The sequence below is a fragment of the Neomonachus schauinslandi genome, chromosome 1, assembly GCF_002201575.2.
Source record: "Neomonachus schauinslandi chromosome 1, ASM220157v2, whole genome shotgun sequence".
NCBI lineage: Eukaryota > Metazoa > Chordata > Mammalia > Carnivora > Phocidae > Neomonachus > Neomonachus schauinslandi.
Window position 1 is genome coordinate 172,767,191 of NC_058403.1, and position 20,600 is coordinate 172,787,790.

At 40.1% G+C, this 20,600-nt stretch overlaps 1 protein-coding gene across 1 annotated transcript in view; it reads right to left on the reverse strand.

The window, feature by feature from the left end:
* CHL1 (cell adhesion molecule L1 like) overlaps positions 1-20,600 on the reverse strand; it is a 209,000-nt gene that overhangs the window by 32,142 nt on the left and 156,258 nt on the right. The window contains exons 12-17 of the mRNA XM_021694896.1: positions 17,482-17,613; positions 11,666-11,806; positions 11,013-11,124; positions 9,090-9,256; positions 6,151-6,316; positions 3,391-3,515 (exon numbers count right to left, since the gene is read on the reverse strand). Coding sequence (XP_021550571.1) covers positions 3,391-3,515; positions 6,151-6,316; positions 9,090-9,256; positions 11,013-11,124; positions 11,666-11,806; positions 17,482-17,613 — 843 coding nt within the window. The remainder of the gene's footprint in view (positions 1-3,390; positions 3,516-6,150; positions 6,317-9,089; positions 9,257-11,012; positions 11,125-11,665; positions 11,807-17,481; positions 17,614-20,600) is intronic.

The following is a 20,600-nucleotide window of genomic DNA, read 5'->3' on the forward strand; positions in this document are numbered from 1 at the left end:
CCATACTGTTTTCCACAGTGGCTGTACCAGTTTGTATTCCCACTAACAGAGCAAGAGAGTTCCCCTTTCTCCACATCCTTGCCAACATCTGTTGTGTCTTGTGTTGTCGGTTTTAGCCATTCTGACAGGTGTGAGGTGATATCTCATTGTAGTTTTGATTTGCATTTCCCTGATGATGAGTGATGTTGAGCATCCTTTCATGTGTCTATTGGCCATCTGTATGTCTTCTTTGGAAAAATGCATATTTATGTCTTCTGCCCATTTTTTAACTGGATTATTCAGTTTTGGGGTGTTGAGTTTTAAAAGTTCTTTATATATTTTGGATTCTAAGTAGGTGATGACTTTAAGAGTGTTAAGAGTGTCCATGGAAATTTTTATTAAAATAAAAGCAACTGTAAAACAAAACAGACAAACAAACAAAGAAAACTTATCCCTAATGGTCTTTACTTCCAAAATTTGGTTTCACTGCTCTCTTGTATTCAGGGACATTTATCTTTTCTCAGAGGAGATAATTAAGTAATATCTCACAGGGGCTTCCCATGGGCTCTTTATTCTCCAAGTGGGAAGCAACATCTATCACCCATGCTGAGTACTTGCCGACTGCTGGAAATTTACATTGGGAAAAAATACATTGTTTTAAAATGTGGTCACTGGCTGCGCATAAACTTTAGGGCATTAAATAAGAAATTATTTCCTCGGGGCGCCTGGGTGGCTCAGTTGGTTAAGCGACTGCCTTCGGGCTCAGGTCATGATCCTGGAGTCCCTGGATCGAGTCCCGCATTGGGCTCCCTGCTCGGCAGGGGGTCTGCTTCTCCCTCTGACCCTCTTCCCTCTCAGGCTCTCTGTCTCTCATTCTCTCTCTCTCAAATAAATAAATAAAATCTTTTAAAAAATAAAAAAGAAATTAAAAAAAAAATTATTTCCTCAACAGTTCTCAGATCTGTGAACTCAGAGAATTTATGTTTGTCTTCAGCACTGAAGAGCTCACGCATTTTTAAAGCTACCTGAAGGAACCAATACAGCCTGTAGCATCTGACATTAAATGTGCGTTTTCCCAGGGCGCCTGGGTGGCTCAGTTGGTTAAGCGACTGCCTTTGGCTCAGGTCATGATCCTGGAGTCCCGGGATCGAGTCCCGCATCGGGCTCCCTGCTCGGCGGGGAGTCTGCTTCTCCCTCTGACCCTCCCCCCTCTCATGTGCTCTCTCTCTCTCATTCTCTCTCTCAAATAAATAAAATCTTTAAAAAAAAAATGAAATGTGCTTTTTCCCAGAATATGGAACTAAGCTGATGGGCTGCATTGATACTTAAAAGACTGATACTCTTAAAGGACAGTTACTTCTAATTGAAATGGGTCAAGCATATGTTTGCAAATATTGTTTTCTCAGGTAAAGGGGTTTTTATAGAAACTACACAGGGATCTAGTTGTTACTGTCCATTACTGAGATGCGCTTCCTAAGACCAGGGATTGGTCTAAAAAATTAGAAGGCAAACTCCAAGAAGTGGTTAAGAAAATGAAATGTGTCATAGAATATTTTTTAAATTAATTTACTTTTATTCTTAAAAAATTGGTAAAAAAAACTTCTTATGTAGTTAATAATGTAAATAATCATAGCAACTATTTATTTAAAATTATCAAAATTTAATGGTTCTGGAAGATGGTAGCCTAATCACAAGACTGAAATATTAAATTTTACAAGGCAATTTGACAGCATGAACCAAGCAGTAGGGAGCCCAATCCCTTTGCTGGCTCCACAGCTCAAAATATTGAGGGACAAAGTCTATGGATCCTGAGACCTACCCCTACACTTGTGGTGGCCTGGAATAAACTCCAGTGTTACCTGAAGCTCCACTATTTTATCTGATGACTTACTAGTGAAATAATTCCTACAGGGTGGAAACTTTCTGTTTGTAGTCCCCTAAGTAGCTGAATTCCTATGGCCAAACATCTCACTTACTAAAGGTACAATTCTATCCAGCCAAGCCCATTCTACTACCTGGGCACTCCGTGTGTGTGTGTATGTGTGTGTGTGTGTGTGTGTATAGAACCCAGTCTGATGACCATTTGCTTCACTTGAAGAGCTCCATCCTCTTTACTCATTTTTCACATCCAACCTCCAAAGAAACTGAATTATTTCCTCTCAGCCTGTACTTCCGTTAGCAACCTACCTGTGGATCCCAGCAACCAGAGAGCTAAAGATACAAATACCTGTTAATAATAATGATTAATCTACACATCTAATAAAGGAGTTTAGGCAAAATCAAACACTTTCAAAGAATATCAGAAAACTAAAGAAAGACTAAATGGTGCCCGCGGAAACAAAATTATAAGAGAAAACTATAAAAAAAAAAGTCTCTATCAACCGGGGTCCCAGCAGAAATTAAATAGTTCACACAATTTGGATAGTACAAGAGTTGTTGTTGTTGTTGTTTTTTAACTCTTTCAAAAGATCATTGGCAGAATACCTGGGGTGGGGGTGGAGGGAGCAGTTAACAGAATCTTATCAGGAAGGATTTTGTGAAGAGATCCTCCCTGGGAGAAATCAATGACTTTGGACACAGCCTGCAGGGAGGGAATCTGGAGAATAAACACACCCACCCACCCACCTTCCTCTATTTCCAGGGCTCCTCACTGGCGGAACCAAATGGAAGTTTGAGGGTGAGTGGTTTGTTGGTGTCCGCATCGCTCAGGTTTCCATATCAGAGAGGTTGTGGAGAGTGAATCTGGCAAGGGAACTGAAGGAGAGATGGTCTAGGAGATGCTTTCAGAGCTAATGGTGGTCTAAGAGATGCTCCAGGCTGGTCTAAGAGGTTTGGGTGATTGCAGGGCTAATTGTGTTGATTACACCAGTGAATTATGCAAAGCATTTCCTAATTAGCATTATCATAAAAAAAAAAAAATCAACGGCATTCCTTTGCAGAACTCTTGAAGTTCCTCCGCTCCCTTCCAGGAACACTGAGAACTCAGTCCGAGTCTCTGGTCTGGAGCGTGACCACTGAGCCACCACCACCATGGGAGGCCCAGCCTGATCCCCCCAGCCTAACCCATCTCCATTCCTCAGCTCTATTTCTCTGCATGCTAGGAAAGGGCAGCTCAAGCGCCCTGACAACTCAAGCATGCTTCAGTTTTCTTTCTGCTGATAACATCGCCTACCTCCCACGGCTATTGGCAACATTACCCATGCAGTGAAAAGAAATTAAGCATTAATTAATTTCTTTAAAGCCAGAAGAGGAGAAAGCATTTGAAAGTGGAATGACTATTTAAATGAAAAATTCGAACAAACAGTATATGTGCAGGAGCTCAAATAACTGTTGATTTAACAGCCTAAGAACAATGGAATTTAATCAGTGATGGGGAAGAAATGAACAGTGATTTCTCGTTAGTGCACTTACCGAGGACAGTTACTTGAGTTACATCAGTAACACTATCCAGAGCAGTTTGAGCTGAACAGGAGTAAATACCTTGATCCTCTAAGGTGACATTAGATATTGTCAAATTAGCTCCATCAATAATTATCCTACCAGTAAAAAAATTGAGTACACAATGAGGATGAAAACAACAGAAACATATATGCAAAAATATATATTCCCCATAGGAAAAAAAACTCAAGAGTCAACAAAACAAAACAAAACACAGCTTCACATGATGCAAATTTTATTGGTGCTACAGTTGAAACTGGAGATGAAGTGTCACTTGAACAACTGTCTACACAGCCATGAAAGCTATCAGTTGGTTTTGTTTTGTTTTGATTACCAAGTCCAGTCATCTGTGATGCATGGGTCAGTGATAGAACTGTGTTGCCTGGTGTTTCTAATGACTGTACTATGTTAGAATAGTTAAGATACATTTGTATAATTCTTAAGGTTTGCTAAGGGAATCACCTACATAGGATCAACTGGGGTACTTCTTACAAAGGCACATTCCTGAATCACGCCCCACATCTACAGAGCCAGACTGACCTGGAGTCTGGTAATCTGTGTTTTTGACAAGGGTCCTTTTTCTCCACCCCTCTACTTCACATGTAGAATGACCATCTGATAAATCTGCTAACAATTGCACTGTGATTCATGTGAACAGTAGAGGGCAGACGAATACCGCTTTTTTGCAAATCACCGGCCACTAGCTTTTTATCATTTGTTCTATTTTGCCAATTTGCAATCCAGTTTAGGACATGAAAATTTCTTTACTATAAATTATACCTTTTACCCTGTACCTATGTACTGTCAACTTAACTATTTAAGCACTTTTAGGAAAATTAAGTTCCACTAAATTGAAATATATTTTCAACAGTTTGCTATATAGTTGAAATAAATAATGTCCTTGAGGAAAGGGACTTATATGATTGACATTTCTGATGTAAAACTCACTTAACCTCTTCCTAGGTAAAATCCTCTAGCCCCCTGCCTACCTACCAATAAGAAGTTGTCCCAGCAGAACGTGAAAGACAGGAGCTTACTAATGGTTCCCTAGAAATTTAGCAGATACCTGTGATCTCAGCTCCCTGCTAGAATTCCATGCCCGCTCTGGGCCCCAGTCAACCCCAGCAGCAAGTGTTACTCCCAGCCTTCCCCAATCCAGAGATCTCTTCTAAGAGATTCTAGTTAAGATTACTGTTCTTCACCCCTACCCTAGGGAAAACTCGCAGAACATCTGTGTCACTTGCTTAGTTCACTGAGATGGTCAGAGGTTCATTTGAGTGTCAGCCCCAGGAGCCTACAGAAACTATTCAACAGGGCCACACAGAGGATGTTTGGAGTTTCTGGGATCAGGGCCTAAAAATGCAGGTCCCATCACCAGCTAGGCACCAGTCTCTGATTCCCTTTTTAGCTATAGCCCAGAGGTCATACGCAAGACCCCAGGCAGCTAGGCAGTAGTGACAAAAGAGGGAGAATATGGAGAGATCCCAGCAGTTGATAGATCGACTTAAGACCTAACCTAAGGGTGAAGATCTCCGTTGCAATGTGTAGTCTTTTAGGTCCATAATTAATCTCCTCTTGTCTCAGTGACAACTAGTTGTTAATACATCCACTCCTTTCCACAAACTCTTATGTATACAGGAGGGATGAGATGGAATCAATTAAGTACCCAGCCGAGACCAAAGCCCCTGCACGGAGGTGGTGCAAGCACATGTTTGCACACATACACAATAGGGGCCAAGCAGGTACGAGAAATGAGAGAAGCCATTAAATGTCTGCAGACATCAGTACAAATCATGAGAGCTAAACTGGACTGAGTACTTTGTGTTTTCTAAGTGCTAAGTATGTTAACTCATCAATAACCCCATGGAGGTATCTTAGAGTGTAAAATTAAGGCATAGAGAAGTTATGCAGCTGGTCTAAAGTCATAGACATAAGAAATGACCAAAGTGAGATTTAAATCCAGGCCACTGGACTCAAGTCCATGCTCTTAATTACCACCCTGCCACAGTCTCACCAAAGGAATGCATGTTCTACCTTCAGATTTATTTTTTCAGAATGACAAATAACAACATAAAACTGCAGGTGAGATTTGGCTAAGGATGGTCTATTTCTAACCCCTACTTAGTCACAATCCAAAAGACAGGAGAGCTAATCTCTGTATGCTTTCAAAAGATAGCATAGGCATTCAGTAAATATTCTTTTCTCTTTCTCTGATATACTTAATACTGTCTAATGCTAGTCAGCATCTTTTCACACTTCCTTCCACATTCTCTCTTCTATGTTTTTTTCTGTATTCTCCATACGGAGATTAGGAGGCTTAACAGTGTATTTGTCCATACTTTCTAACTGGAAGGACTGGAGGTATGACTCAGGTTCTGCCCATGCATGAGATAGACTCATCAGAGTTTGGGATAGAAATGGGTGACAGGCAGGGTCCCCTCTGGGGCCATGTGAGCAGATACGCCTCACACACCTGGAGTGGGCTCTGTTTCATGCGCTAACAGAAGGGCACACATTCTATAAAAAGTCAGCAGCAAAAAGCAGCAGCTAACCATGGGAGAGAAAAGTGAAACCCTGCACTGCATTACCTTTTAAATCCTGCCGAGAAGACTGAAATGTATTCATCACTTTTCGTATTTTACTTCCATGTGAACACGTTTACAACTATTTTTTTTCAAGTGCTCAGTGTTGATCCCAAGCCAGGACGACGACAAAGCGTAACCCCTTCCCTACCTGCCATCCTCTGTGGCATTAATTTCAAAGGCTTCTCCATTCTTACTCCAGGACAACTTCAAACTCTGCCTCAAATGTGGGTCACACATGCTCTCACAATGTAATTCAAGCACGTGCAGTCTGGGGACGCGAGGATTCTTAGGAGCAACTTGAAGTTTTGTAGCATCTGTTTTTAAGCAAACAAAGAGACTAGTGAGACGCTTACATCCCAGCTTACTTTGCAATCAGGTGCCTGCAATTTAATCAACCCCAACTGTCGACGGAACAGTCTTATCTTCACGCAGTGTTTGTCACGCTGTAATTTCCTGACATCATGTTTCATTACTATTTTCTTTCCATCAGGCCTGGACCTCTGAGAAATTAGGGTGGAAGTACTAATTACTATCTTAGAAGTTCCCCTTATTACCTCTTGGGCAAAAGGAGTAGGCAGAGTGGGAGCCAACAAATGTCTTTAGAGGTTGAAAAAATATAATTTCCCTTTCTAGTGCTTCTGGTCATGTGATCACACCACCGTAAGGGGGGGGGAAAAAGGAAATTAATTGATTTTCTATTAATGTGTTTATTAATAATTCAGAAACTGGGGGTTAAATGGTAAAGCCCATGCAAGGTGATCTATCAACATGAAGGTGGGAAATTAGAACTTAAGCCCGGTGAAGAAGAGGCTGTGTCTGTTTTGTTACATGAAGTATCTGCACAGCCCAGAAGGGACCCTGTATACAGCAAGCACTTAACACATATTTGCTGAAATTCTTGTTGAATGAGGTATAATGAGTGATATTTTAAAAGTAAATTAGTGGTACCCATAATATGAAGCTCAAAAGTTTAGCTTCAAATTCAAATATATCAAATAAATTAAATTCAATTTCAAATCAAATGAATTAAAAAGAATCACATTTGGCTGTCTTTAAAATGTCTGCTCATTATGGCTGTTTCAAAATATAGGATCCTTACTCTTAGAGGCCATATTAAGGGTAGATGTACTTTACCCCCCTGTACCACTTGGTGACCCTCTCAGAGGCCAAATCTCATGAGCTGACCTCCAATTCCACAATACGTTTTAATATTCACTATCTACATGTTACTACATGAACTGATTAAAAATTGAAAGTGATAGGGGCGTCTGGGTGGCTCAGTCATTGAGCGTCTGCCTTCGGCTCAGGTCATGATCCCAGCCAGGGTCCTGGGATCGAGCCCTGCGTCCGACTCCCTGATCAGCGGGGAGTCTGCTTCTCCCTCTCCCCCTGCTTGTGTTCCCTCTCTCACTACGTCTCTCTCTGTCAAATAAATAAACAAAATCTTAAAAAAATTTTAAAAATTTGAAAGTGATAAAAAAAAAAGATCGTTCGGTATCCTAAGCATGAAACTTGAAGAGATTATTTAATTGAATTAATTGTAAGTGAATTATTAAGCATCTACTCCTATTTCTAAACTTAAAGCCAGAAATCCGCTTACTAATAATAGATACCATTTAATAAAGCCCTTATCCTATTGACCAGGACCTCTGCTAAGAAGTTCATGGTCACATAACAGTTTATAATTATAATAATTCTACAAATATTAATATTTTCACCTTACAGAGAACATAAGGCTAAAATGAAATTAAGTAAACACCAAAGTTTCCCAACTGGTAAGGGGTTGAGCTGGAATCTGAACCTAAGTTTGGCAGAGACCAAAGCTCTTGCTTTCAAACACTATGCGATATAGCCTCTTACCCAATTCCACTCCAGAAATTTTTTTTATATGCAAAAATTGTGTTTTTATCCTTCACTCATAAGATTCCTATATATGCCCTACATATAAAGTGGGTGTTTAGAGGAGATGAAAAGTTCATGACCCTGTCCATCCCTTTGTCAATTACAGTTCTGAGGTCCACTCTGGGCCAAGCACCGTGTAGGGCAACAATAGGAAGGTGAAGGTTCATTTGGATTCCGGGCTTCCCTCTCTTTGACTTTGAATCTGACTGAGTTGCTAAACTTTGATATAGGTTGGTTGTATAAAGAATAAAAAGAATCATCTTCACAGACTTCAGAAGGGCATTTTGAAAATTGTCCATGACACATAAACACCCAGGCAGATGTGAGTTAAGCAGACATGTGAAGAGAATATCTATGTGCTTAAAAATACAGTCCACATAACATAATAAAATACAATTTAAAAAAAAAATACAGTACATGGGGTTGGCATGTTGGACTTAGGGTACAAAAAAACCCAAATATTGTAAAAGAATATAAGACAGAAGAAAAACAAGGAAGGGAGGGTATGTGTGTGAAGAGAGACAGAAATATCAGGATCTCCATGAAAACGATGATTCAACAGATACACCTGTCATCTAAGTAGCAGCAGTGTAGGCTACGATAATGACATGTCACAAGCAATATAGATTCTCCCTACAATCACTGTAGGATTTCTCTATTATGTTTTTCTAAAAAGGACTTTCGGAGCAATTTTAAAACCAAAATACTAGTGAAACCCAGGACTTTGTTCCTAAGAGAGAAAAAAATGCAAAGCGGTTTATGATGCAAAAAGAGGACAAAAAAAATCTTCTGTCCTGTCATGCCCCAGTCTTTATGAAGCTGAACTTTTATGGATTTGTGAAATTTTTAGCTCCAAGAGTTGATTGCTGATGACTTTATGTTGAGTTGGTTACTGAAATAAAACACAGTCACAGAAATATCCCAAAATAGAGCATTTTAAATTATTGCCAGTCATCCCCCAAATACCTAAGTCCCTCTTAAAATTGTAAAAAGCCATGAACACATCATCAGCACATCCTATAATTTCTGTGACAGTCTTTTTGATAAAACACAATCTGGGAGCTTAGAAATACAGTCTAAGAACTTTAACAGGCACTCAATAAATCATATTGTTTCATTTCGAAAAATGAAGACAAACTAAACCCAGGTGAGAATTCATGCAAAGTAAAACCAAAATAAAAATACTTCTAATATCCAAGTTGGCCGTGACTGCGGTTTTTCCTTTAGCATTTTCTACCCAACAAGAGTATGAGCCAGCATCATCTTCTGTGGTTTTGTTGATCTGCAATGTGCCATTTTCATGCACATGGTACCGTCTACCTTCAAGAGGTTTCGCCTCTTCCACCTTCTGCCTATGAACACAGAAAACATAAATCAATTTTAGACGTGACAGAACTGTAGACGCTTCCTGAAACTGGCTGCTGATGTCATTCAAGCTTACCCTTTCTTCAGGAGCTCTGCAGACCTTATGAAATGTTCCATTGGGGTTTATGTTTTTCCGAGAACGGGTCCTAGCCGAGGTATATATCTGATCTGCCCAGATAGACTGTGATTAGAGGAAATCCGGGCCCATGCTCTATGCTTCTGCTGCATTTCTCGTAGCTATAAGGACCATTTTTGCATCTGTCCTCACAGCTTAATAAATATTTTCTGGTGTATTGATGGTGAACTCTTTAGTTAATGATCGCTTCAGGGGACTAAATGGGAAAGCTAGTAATTGAAAGAGATAATGAACCTTCTGAACCTCCTGCCTTCCTGGGGGAACATTGGTCATTCAGAAATATTATAGGCCAGGAAGTAGTTCCTGTCCCGTGGACATGGATTACATTTGCCCTTATCAACCCAGAGTCATTTTCTCCTACATTCATCCATTTTCTGAGCATTTGCTGCCAAAGCTTGATTTACCCAGTACATTTCACAATAAGAGGCTCTGCTGGAACAAAAAAAAAATTCAAAGGGTAAACTCTGGTTGCCATTCACATGGTACTTTCTAGAGCTCGGGACTAGGGCAAGGCCAGTGAGGCACTTGCCTCAGGGGTAAAATGTAAGGATTGCCAAAAAATCTCAGGACTCAAGATAAATAATATTTTAATGGAGTTATTTTTAAAAATAAAAAACACACAAAAAAATCCACAATGAGCAAAATATCCAATTTTTAAATAAAGACAGGATCTGACCCTGCCCTTGCCTGACCCTGCCTCCCCCTCCTCACTCTAATCTCAGCCCTGCAGAGCCATGGCAGACTTATTTAAGAACAGTTCATCCAAGCTTTTCTGGTGAAGTAACAAATGTGGCAGATCCACACGAGGTGTCTGGACTTATTACACCAATAGATATATTGAAATTAAATTCAAAATACATGTTGGAAAAGTTTTAAGCATGTGTTTGGAATCAAATGCATGCTTAGATAATTATTTAGCAAAGACCCAAAACAACAAAAAAAAGTACAGTTAAGTCTGAACAACATGGGTGTGAACTGCCCGGGTTCACTTGTATATGAATTGTTTTCAATAAATATATTGGAGAAATTTTTGGAAATATGCAACAACTTAAAAGAACTCACAAACTGTGTAGCCTAGAAATATGGAAAAACATTTAAGAAAAAGATAGCTATTATTACAAAAATAAAGCATGTGATACATATAACATCCTAAATGTGTGTTAATCAACTATTTATGTTATGGGTGAGGCTTCTGGTCAACTGTAGGCTATTAGTAGTTAAGTTTTGAGGGAGACAAAAGTTATATGTAGATTTTCAATTGCATGGGGGATCAGCCCCAACCTCCACAATGTCCAAGGGTCAGCTGTAATATATGACTTTTGATATACCCATAATGAAAAACCAAATCTATCTGTAAAATTGTCTTAGTAATCACTTTAATTCTTTGCTTTCCTTTGTAAGCAGAAATGGCTCTCCCTAATCTCCCCATGAGAGAAAAATCCTGCACATCTAGTCAACAGTTCCGGGAGAGGTAGGTAATTTAAGTTTGCTACCTTATTTCTCAGAGGCATTGGCTACATGTAACAACAGCCCGTCAAATGATGGATGAAGACACCAGGTGAAATCTACCACTGACATTCTCTTAAGAAAACCTTGTACCAGCTTACCAGGACACTGTTGCTTCAGGTGAAGCAAAGAACTCGCAGTGTAAGAAAGCACTGTAACCAACCACCGTAGCATAATTCTCTTCATCTTCGGTTTGTATCAGTGGACGGACATCTGTTTGAAAATGACATAAATACAGTTGTCAATGTTCATGTAAGAAATAATGTGCACACATTAGATTTTTCTATATCCTAGTCATATTAACAGAACGGGGAGACAGCCGAATATTGCAATATATGTTCCTGAATTAGAAAAATATCCAAATTCAATACATTTTTGAAAGTGTAATTTTAGGGGCACCTGGGTGGCTCAGTCGGTTGAGTGACTATTGATTTTGGCTCAGGTCATGATCTCGGGGTCGTGTGATCGGACCCCGCATCAGGCTCTGTGCTGAGTGTGGAGCCTGCTTAAGATTCTCTCTCTCTCCCTTGCCCCTTCACCCCCACTCCTGTGCACACACACTGTCTCTCTAAAAAAAAATAAAGAAAAAAGAAAGTATAATTTTAGTTTGAAGGCTAATACCCAAATGTTAGATGAAAGGTACGTTGATGATATTCCCCCCCCGCCATGTTTTATGTGTCTGGAATTCAATTGACTTGTGTGCACGACCTTGAACATCTTCCCTTAGAAAACAGCAGGTAAACAGTCTGCTTACCTACAACATCGATATTGGCATTGGCAAGGATGGTGCCATGGACATTTGAGGCTTCACACTGGTACACAGCAGTGTGATTCAGTTGCAGGTTGGTAAAACTGATTTCCCCGAGGGAGACAACATCACCAGCAAATGGATTTTCTGCAAGAGATTAAAGAATGTCAGTTTGATAAAAAATAGGACATAAAATATTTACACGCCATCTATGAAATGTGTCACACAGTATTTATATTTTAAGACCAGTTTAGGGTGAATAATAGTTCACTGAAGCCAATTTGTAGAATTTCTTTGCATCAACCATGGGCTTTTCTTTCCAGACCCTTCTCCAATTTCAATCTTCCTTCAGATTACTACTGATTTCTAAACTATTTGTTGATCTCTAGCTCACTGCCTCTCCCTATTCATACCCATAAATAAAATTTCAGGTTTTCTGTTCAGCATTCGAATCCCACTATAACTAAGCCTCACTTATTCTTATAAATTTAGGTTCCAAAACCGCCAAAACAGATCACATGATCAGCATGGAGTGATCCTGCCAGTCCACCAACACTGGCTCCTTTGTTCGCCATTTGACACTCTGTTCCTCCATTTGATTTTTCTTCCCTGTGCCAGTTTCTGATCTGTACCATTCATTTCAATTGTCTTGCTTTCCTGTTTAACCACGTTGGATACACAGCTCATATATTTTGTTTTCACAGTAGGAGTAAACAACTTCTTGAGATCAGGGGCTAGAGTTTCTACTTTTTGGCAATAAATCCAACCTTACTCCTGATCCAGGTATAATTCTGGAAATGTCTTTGGGAAATGAGAAAATCTAATATTTCCGGTACATTTATTAAGGGCCAAAGAACTCTGTTGGAAGTAGCACATGTGTTGTTTCATTAAAGAGGAAACATATTAGCTACGAATGTCGAATGAGGGGCACAGATGTTAAAATTTTTAGTTTAAATGACATTACAAGGGGCGCCTGGGTGGCTCAGTCAGTTGAGCGTCTGACTCTCGATTTCGGCTAGGGTCATGATCTCAAACTCCAAGTCAGGCTCTGTGCTGAGCGTGGAGCCTGCTTAAGATTCTCTCTTCTTCTCCCTCTGCCCCTCCCTGCTAGGCCTTATTGTGTCTCTATTACACAAAATAGTGACTATACTAAGTTTTGGTTTATAGAAAACATAGAATATTGTTTATTAAAATAGAAAAGTATCCTTATACATTTGAGAGTCAAAAATGAACATAATTTGGGGCGCCTGGGTGGCTCAGTCATTAAGCGTCTGCCTTTGGCTCAGGTCATGATCCCAGGGTCCTGGGATCGAGCCCCACATCGGGCTCCCTGCTTGGCGGGAAGCCTGCTTCTTCCTCTCCCACTCCCCTGCTTGTGTTCCCTCTCTCACTGTCTCTCTCTGTCAAATAAATAAATAAAATCTTTAAAAAAAAAATGAACATAATTTTACACTTGACTGTGAGCTCCACATAGGCAGGATCTTGCCTGTGTGTTGTACACAGTGTCCCCAGTGCAGAGTGGAGGCAGTCAGTAAATATTTCCTGAAGTGATGGAAAACCATTTATGTTGGGTGGCATTTTATTCCTAGAAGGTCTCTGTGGTAGGCAGAGTAATAGCCCCCAACAGATACCCACGTTCTAATCTCTACCACTAGAACATATTATACCTTCCATGGCAAAAGGGAGTTGCAGAGGTGATTAAGGTTAAGGGCCTTGAGATGGAAGGATTATCCTGGATTATCTAAGTGGGCCCAACATAATTACAAGGTTCCTTAAAATCAGAGAAGCTTCCCTGGCCATGGCTAGTGGAAAGGGTGATGAGGCTATGAAAAAATGGTCAGATATTCAATGATGCTGACTTTGGAGATGGAGAGTCTTGTGCCAAGGAATGTGGGCTCTCTCCAGGAACTGGAAAAGACAAGGAAAGGGGTTCTCTCCTAGTCCCTCCAGAAGGGAACACACTATGGCTGACACCTTCATTGCAGCCCAGGGAGGCTTACTGGACTTCTAACCTACAGAATTGTAAAATAATACATGTATACTGTCTTAAGCCACTAAGCTAGTGATCATTTATATAGCAAGAGTAGAAAAGTGGTACAATCCTGCAGGGCAGTTCATCTCTTGAGAATGCTCAGGATGAGTTGTTCTTTAAAGTTCTTTAAGGCTTTAAAGGACTGGAACCTCTGATCTGATTCCGCACTCCCACACCCGACACCCAGCTCTACAACTTTCAGAGCTCTCCCCATCGTTATCTTTAGACTCCTTGTTTCATCTGCCCATGGTAAACCCTGACTCAAACACAGCATTACAAAAAGAAAAAATGAAACTGTAGCCACACATTCGAGATGACAAAGAGCTAAGCATGGCTCGAGGCTGCCTTTCGGGAGAGGTATGGAAACTGCAGAGTGTTGCTGCATATGGGCCAAGGCTAACAGGAGCTCCTGGGATTCAAGAAAGCCAGTTCTCTATCAATATCCACCAAAACACACTAGTTCTGTCATAAGTTGTCTTTGGTCAGCTCAGTGGGTGATAATGCAATAAATATAGTGGGAGAAACTTCAGCTCTGAGACTTCATCATTTCTGGGTTCCGTGTCTGGCTCTAAATAGACTGGGGTTGTGTCTTCAATTAAGTAACGTGACCTCCCTGAGCCTCAGTTGCCACATGTGCAAACTGGAGAATAAAAAATTAAAAAAAAAAAAATTCTCTTCTGCAGGGCTTGTTAGGAAGCTCACAGATACTGGAGGCAAAGCATTTGAAAAAGGTTAGGCCTGTTACCAATACTAGTAACCAGTTTCATTTAATTTTGAAATACCACATATAAAGGATATAGAATAGCTAGAACTGTAAGCTCAGAGAGATTTAGTCAGCCCACCGTGATCAAGCACCCCAACCTATAAACGGCTACAGCCCATTTGCAGGGGAGCAAGGAGAGCTGTGGAAGGAACACCGAGCTTAGGCTGCAAGGATGTGGCTTTGGCTCTACACCAGCCATTATTCAGCTATGCTGTCTCGTGGAAGTTAATTTCAGCCCTGACCTCCTCATCAGGAACAAACCTATTGGCTCTACTTTGAGAATACATCCAGAACATAACCATTACTACAACCAACCTAGCCCTCGGCTCTAGGGTCTTTCAGGCTGCTTCCAGCTGGAGCACTCAGACGGCTGCTTCTCCATTCAGAGGTCAGAACAATCCTTTGTTAATAGATCAGATCACGTCATTCTCCTGCTCAAGAACCTCCGAGTGCTGCCCATCTGATTTACAATAAAATCCCAAGTCTCCAGTCGGACTTTCACCTTTATACACATGAGGCTCCGGTACCACCAGCTGACTGATCTCGTGTCCCAGCCCTTCCCACTCACTCAGCTTCAACCACCCGGGACTCCTTGCTTGACATCAACACTTCAAACATACCTCAGGGTCTTTGCACTCCCTGACCTCTCTACCCTGAAAGCTCCTCCCCATGTATTTACATGGCTGCCTCCCTCACCTCGTTCAGGCTTTCTACTTAAAGGTAAATTACCACAAGGGCTTACTAGTATTATCTTAAAATAAAATAGCAACTCGAGGTCCTGAACTTCTCTTATACCCAGCCCTTACTCAGCTATTTTTTATTTACCACACTACAGCACACATTTACGTGCTTATTCGTCTACTGATTGACTCTCCCCACTAGGTTCATTTTATTCACGGCTACCTCCCAAGCAATAAGGCCAGTCGGCGCCTGGCACAAAGAATGCGTTCAATAAATATTATTGAATGAAGGAATCAATCGGCTAAATATGAATAATCGTACCTCCATTAAAAATGTTCACTTGGGGATTCAAAGCAATATGTGAATATCTATCCTTCAGAAACAGTCAAGTGCCATTCAGATACAAATTTTATAATTTTATGTTCCAGAGAATCTGCATTCCTTATTTTAGCATCCTTAACATTCTTTATAAACAACAATTGTTTTCATTTCCCTTGGATTCATTTCTTAGTCTGCTCTCTAGAGAGATGAAAAAAAAATCTCAAATTTGAGGATATTAATAATGAGGGCTAAGGTTTCCTGAGTGCTTGCTATGTGACAACAATAATAGTAAACAAAAGTTTAGGACAGTCCCTGTCCCGAGCATTCTCTGCATGGTGTTTTCTTTAATCCACACAACAACCCAAGAGTTGGTGCAATTTTCACGCCCATTTTACTGATGAGGAAGCAGGTTTTAAGAGAGTCAGTAATAGGCCCAATCATACAACTAGTAAATGGTAGAGCCTAGATGCAAACAGAGGCATTCTGGCCCCAGAATTTATAAACTACCAAAATGTTCTACAAAAAAGCCACTATCCTAGGTGGTTGACCACATTTACCTCATTCAATCACAACCAACTACCATTAGCTATGTTGTGCTGTTAAAAAACTAAAGCTTCGGGGCACCTGGGTGGCTCAGTCGTTAAGCGTCTGCCTTCGGCTCAGGTCATGATCCCAGGACCCTGGGATCGAGCCCCACATCGGGCTCCCTGCTCAGCCAGGAGCCTGCTTCTCCCTCTCCCACTCCCCCTGCTTGTGATCCCTCTCTCGCTGTGTCTTTCTCTGTCAAATAAATAAATAAAATCTTTAAAAAAAAAACAAAACTAAAACTAAAGCTTTGGGAGATTCAGTAAACAGCTCAAGATCATACACCTGGGAAGGTGCACAGCCTAGATGGGACCTCAGGTCTGTGGACCACCAGGATGTCTACCCTTGACATGAGTGGGTCCAGAACAAAAGGAACTTATAAAAGCAACAGATAATAATGTAAACACTTGAAATTAAGCTAATCAGTTGACAAAATTTGTTCTATCCTACTTTCACAAAGACACTCAAACTGACCAGACCTCTAGGTTCAAACTGAAGATTTCTGGAGTTCTCAGAGTTCTATGCTGGAAATGGTAGAGTAGGGAGAATCGGCCTTCAGCCTTTGTGCATCCCCATCCTCCCATGTCCAGGCCTTGTGGGAGGGCTCAGAGTTGACTGGACAGGGATTTTTCTGGTCTTGGGTACTACTGGAGCTCCGTCGAGAACATGTAGGGAACCAGGGCTAGGGTGCCTGTGTCCAAGCTCTGCAGTTCTCACTGGCCCTGTGAATTTCTCAAATAATAGAGGAGGCAGGCATGACCAAAGGATGGCCAGAGCAGGTGCTTGTAAAGAGCAGAACCCAGGGCAGGGTTGCTGTTGCCTGGGTCTATGGTAAGTCCTGACTTCCAACCCATGCTCTCAACCACTAGGTCGCTGCACCTATTTCTTCTCAGGGAGAAGGAGAGCGCTGGGCTTTCCTCCTTGGATTCTCTTTCTCATTCACTTGTTTTATTTTTTTTTTTTTATTTCTGTTTAAAGATTTTATTTATTTATTTGCTAGAGTGAGAGAGAGAGAGAGAGCGCACAAGCAGGGGGGAGGGGCAGGCAGAGGGAGAGGGAGAAGCAGGCCCCCCGCTGAGCAAGAAGCCGAGGTGGGGCTCCATCCCAGGACCCTGGGATCATGACCTGAGCCAAAGGCAGACGCTTAACCGACTGAGCCACCCAGGCGCCCTTTGTTTTATTTTTGTAACCATATCTTTATATACAATTAATGTAACGACTCAACGAATACAAATATTATTTATGGCTTTTCCATAAATCTAAGCATAAATCAAACTGCTTAGAAAGATGCAATTTTTGGATTTCCTGGCTGGATCTGTCCTGATGGTCGAGCCACTTCCCAGTTGCATTTTACACATAAGCAGGGTGTCGGATTAGCAACCTTCCCCGCACACCATTGCCTGCCTTCGGCACTGCATCACAAGTGGGGTTTTCACTCACTGTCAATTGGGGAGCCATTCACTCTCCACTTGATTGTGGGCTCAGGCTCTCCTTCTGCCTCACATAACAAGATACCGCTGCTCCCAGTGCTGTACACACCACTCTGAGGTTTCTTTGCCCAGCGAGGAGGCTCTGGAAGTAAAGTGAAGAGATCATGAGTGAGTTTATCCACGTCAGAAGGTCCAAAAACGTTAAGGCCTGCATTTCTCTAATGCACCAGCAGATGGCAGGCACAATAAAGTGTTTCACACTAGCTCTTTTTTGATCCTTGCTCTGGAAGGCAAGATGGGCACTGTTTTTGTTATAGGGTGTGTGTATGCGTGCGTGTGTGATCTAATTTGGACTCTTAGCATGTATAATAAAATCAACATATAGACAATCACTTTATTCAGCAACACAAGTACCTATCTCATTAACGGAAAATGGAGGGATAAGCAGATGGTTAAGTTTATTTAGTGCTGGCTACAGCTTATTTTCAAGCTGCAGCAAGGCATCTAAAAAGGCTGATACTCGATAAACGTATTTTGAGAATTTTTTAATGAAATTAAAATGTTCAGCATTTATTTTAAATATTTCTTAATGACTGTAGCATCTATATCCATATCTATATCTACTTATCTATCTTAAAAATTTGGGAAACATTATTTTTCTAGAGATTATTTTTTGTAAGGCAGGCAGAAGGAAGCCGAAAACCAACATTTAGCTTACTGTCCTCAAAACAATGGAGGAAAAGATGTATTTAAATTACTTGCATCTTCTCATGCCCTAATACTCCAATAGTATAATTCTAAGTGGTGTTTCAGGACGGAATGAGACATTTGTCTTTAGTGCAAATATTACTGCCATACCTTGTCACCTTAAGTATATTACTATGTCAGGAGTGAATAAAAGATTTAGATTAAAGTGTGGATGGTTTGGATAATTTGATTCCAGAGAAAATTGCACAATACCTGCAGGGAGTAATTCCCATCAAGTGTAGCTTGGTTATTTCCCCCAAGACATTTTTGGATTTCCATTTTTGTCAAAAAGAAAACTCTTTTAAAGGTACATATATGTGTAAAATGAAAAAAATGTCACTTAAACTGCTTTTTTTTTAAGTAAAGGGGAAACAAGGGATTATGTGAAAAGAAAATGCCTATAAATTCACCAAGAAAAACAAAAATATACAAATAACCCTGGCAAATTCAAGTCCGAGCACGAGACATGCCCTAGTAATTATTCCATAGGGTGTGGGCTTAGTTACTAAATCTTGAATTCAAAATGTGTATTCATAATCTGTAAATATTTAGTCATTTAGGTTAAAATGCAATCGTCCAAATTATAAACTGCTTATGACCCTCTGAGATGGGTGTGTATGTGCGTGCCTATGCACATTTTTGCTGTTATTGTTCCTTTTGTCTTTTCACACAACCACAATAAAATAAAACATTCGAGTTAGAGAAAAAAGTTCCATGAACGTGAAAATTTCCATGTTTACAACAGCAAACTAAGACTATTGCTTTCAGAGCAAAAACTAAATGTAGAAACATAAATCATAGGGATGTAATGTACAGCATGTTGACTGTAGTCAATCATACTGTATTGCATATTTGAAAGTTGCTAAGAGAGTAGATCTTAAAAGTTCTCATCACAAGAAAAAAAAAAATTGTTGTCATTATGTAGCCATGGATGTTAACTAGACTTAATCTGGTGATCATTTTATAATATATACAAATATCGAACCATTGTGTTGTACACCTGAAATTAATGTTATCTGGCAATGATAAAATAATAATAATAATCTGCCAAATAATAAAATAAAGGAGATCATGTAATGACATTTCTTTAAATATACATGCGTAATAAAATCAGGATTTTATTTCTGTTCTCATCCTACAAATTTCATTAACCTCTAGGTATCTGCATTAAGCTGATGTTATCACCCTCTCCAACTCTCCTCGCAGACCAAGGGCTGAGCCTTGGAGATGCTCTCTAACTTGCTCAGTGCAACCAAGAAAAGAAGCCCCATTCTGTGTTCTTGCCACTCCATGGATCTGCAGACCTATAAACTGAGCAGCATTGAGACTCCAATGTAAATGTGATGTTATTCCTAGTTAATTACTATTTTATTAATTTGGACCACTGATAGAAACCAAGGCCATATGGCTTTACCAACTTTCCCTTGTGCTTCCAAATCCAAGCTCCTCCAACATCTATCCACTGGAGGTTGATAGCAAGATTTCGTATATTCACTAGGTATCATCCCCCTTTTGGATAAGCTTTTTTTTTTTTTTTTTTTAATAAATGCTTGGACATTTGTTTTTATGCTTCTCAGATAAATAAAGAGCCAGGGTGGAATCTTAGTCTTTCTTGTGTCTCCTCTGCTTAGCACAATGAGAACAGACACATATGGAGTAATTATGAGTTAAACTGAAACGACTGATCCCTAAAGACCCCAGTGAGAAAGGCATTGGGAGGAAAGAAGGACCCTTAGATAGGAGGGAATCATTGACTTCTCAATCTCATAATTTCATGTCTTGGTTGAACATATTTAGCTAGGTGCTACTTTGTTCACAAAAGAATGCATAGTGAGCCTGAGGACACTGGCCATGGGTCAGGTTATTTTTGGTGAGTGAAGTTAGGCTAAGGACATGCAGGAACAGAGAACAAACAGATGTTTTCCAAAGCTTAGAACATGTAACTCTATTCCTGAAGGGTAAAATCTAGTGGAAAGGATGAAAAAAAGCTCAAGAAAAAGGGGGAGGGAAAAAAAAGGCTAAAATGGAAAATTCTGAGAGACAACATCATCACTGAATCTCATGCTTTTACCTATTATCCTAAGATACATGGTAACTGATGAAAACTACTTACATTGAAACTTTACTCAATTTGTCAAACTGTAAATAAAAAAAGATGATAATTTCTGTATGCTGTTAAAAACTGAGATGCAAATGACTGAACATTTAGAATATAATAAGCAAGTTAATTAGAGACATTTATCACTGGAAGGAAAATGAAATGAAATAAAATAGGAAATTTGGTACCTATAAAACAACAAGGAAGCTATTTTCTTAGTAACAGATTCCTACTAAATATCTATATTCTATTAAATCAAAATTGTTAGGTTCATCAAACTTGGA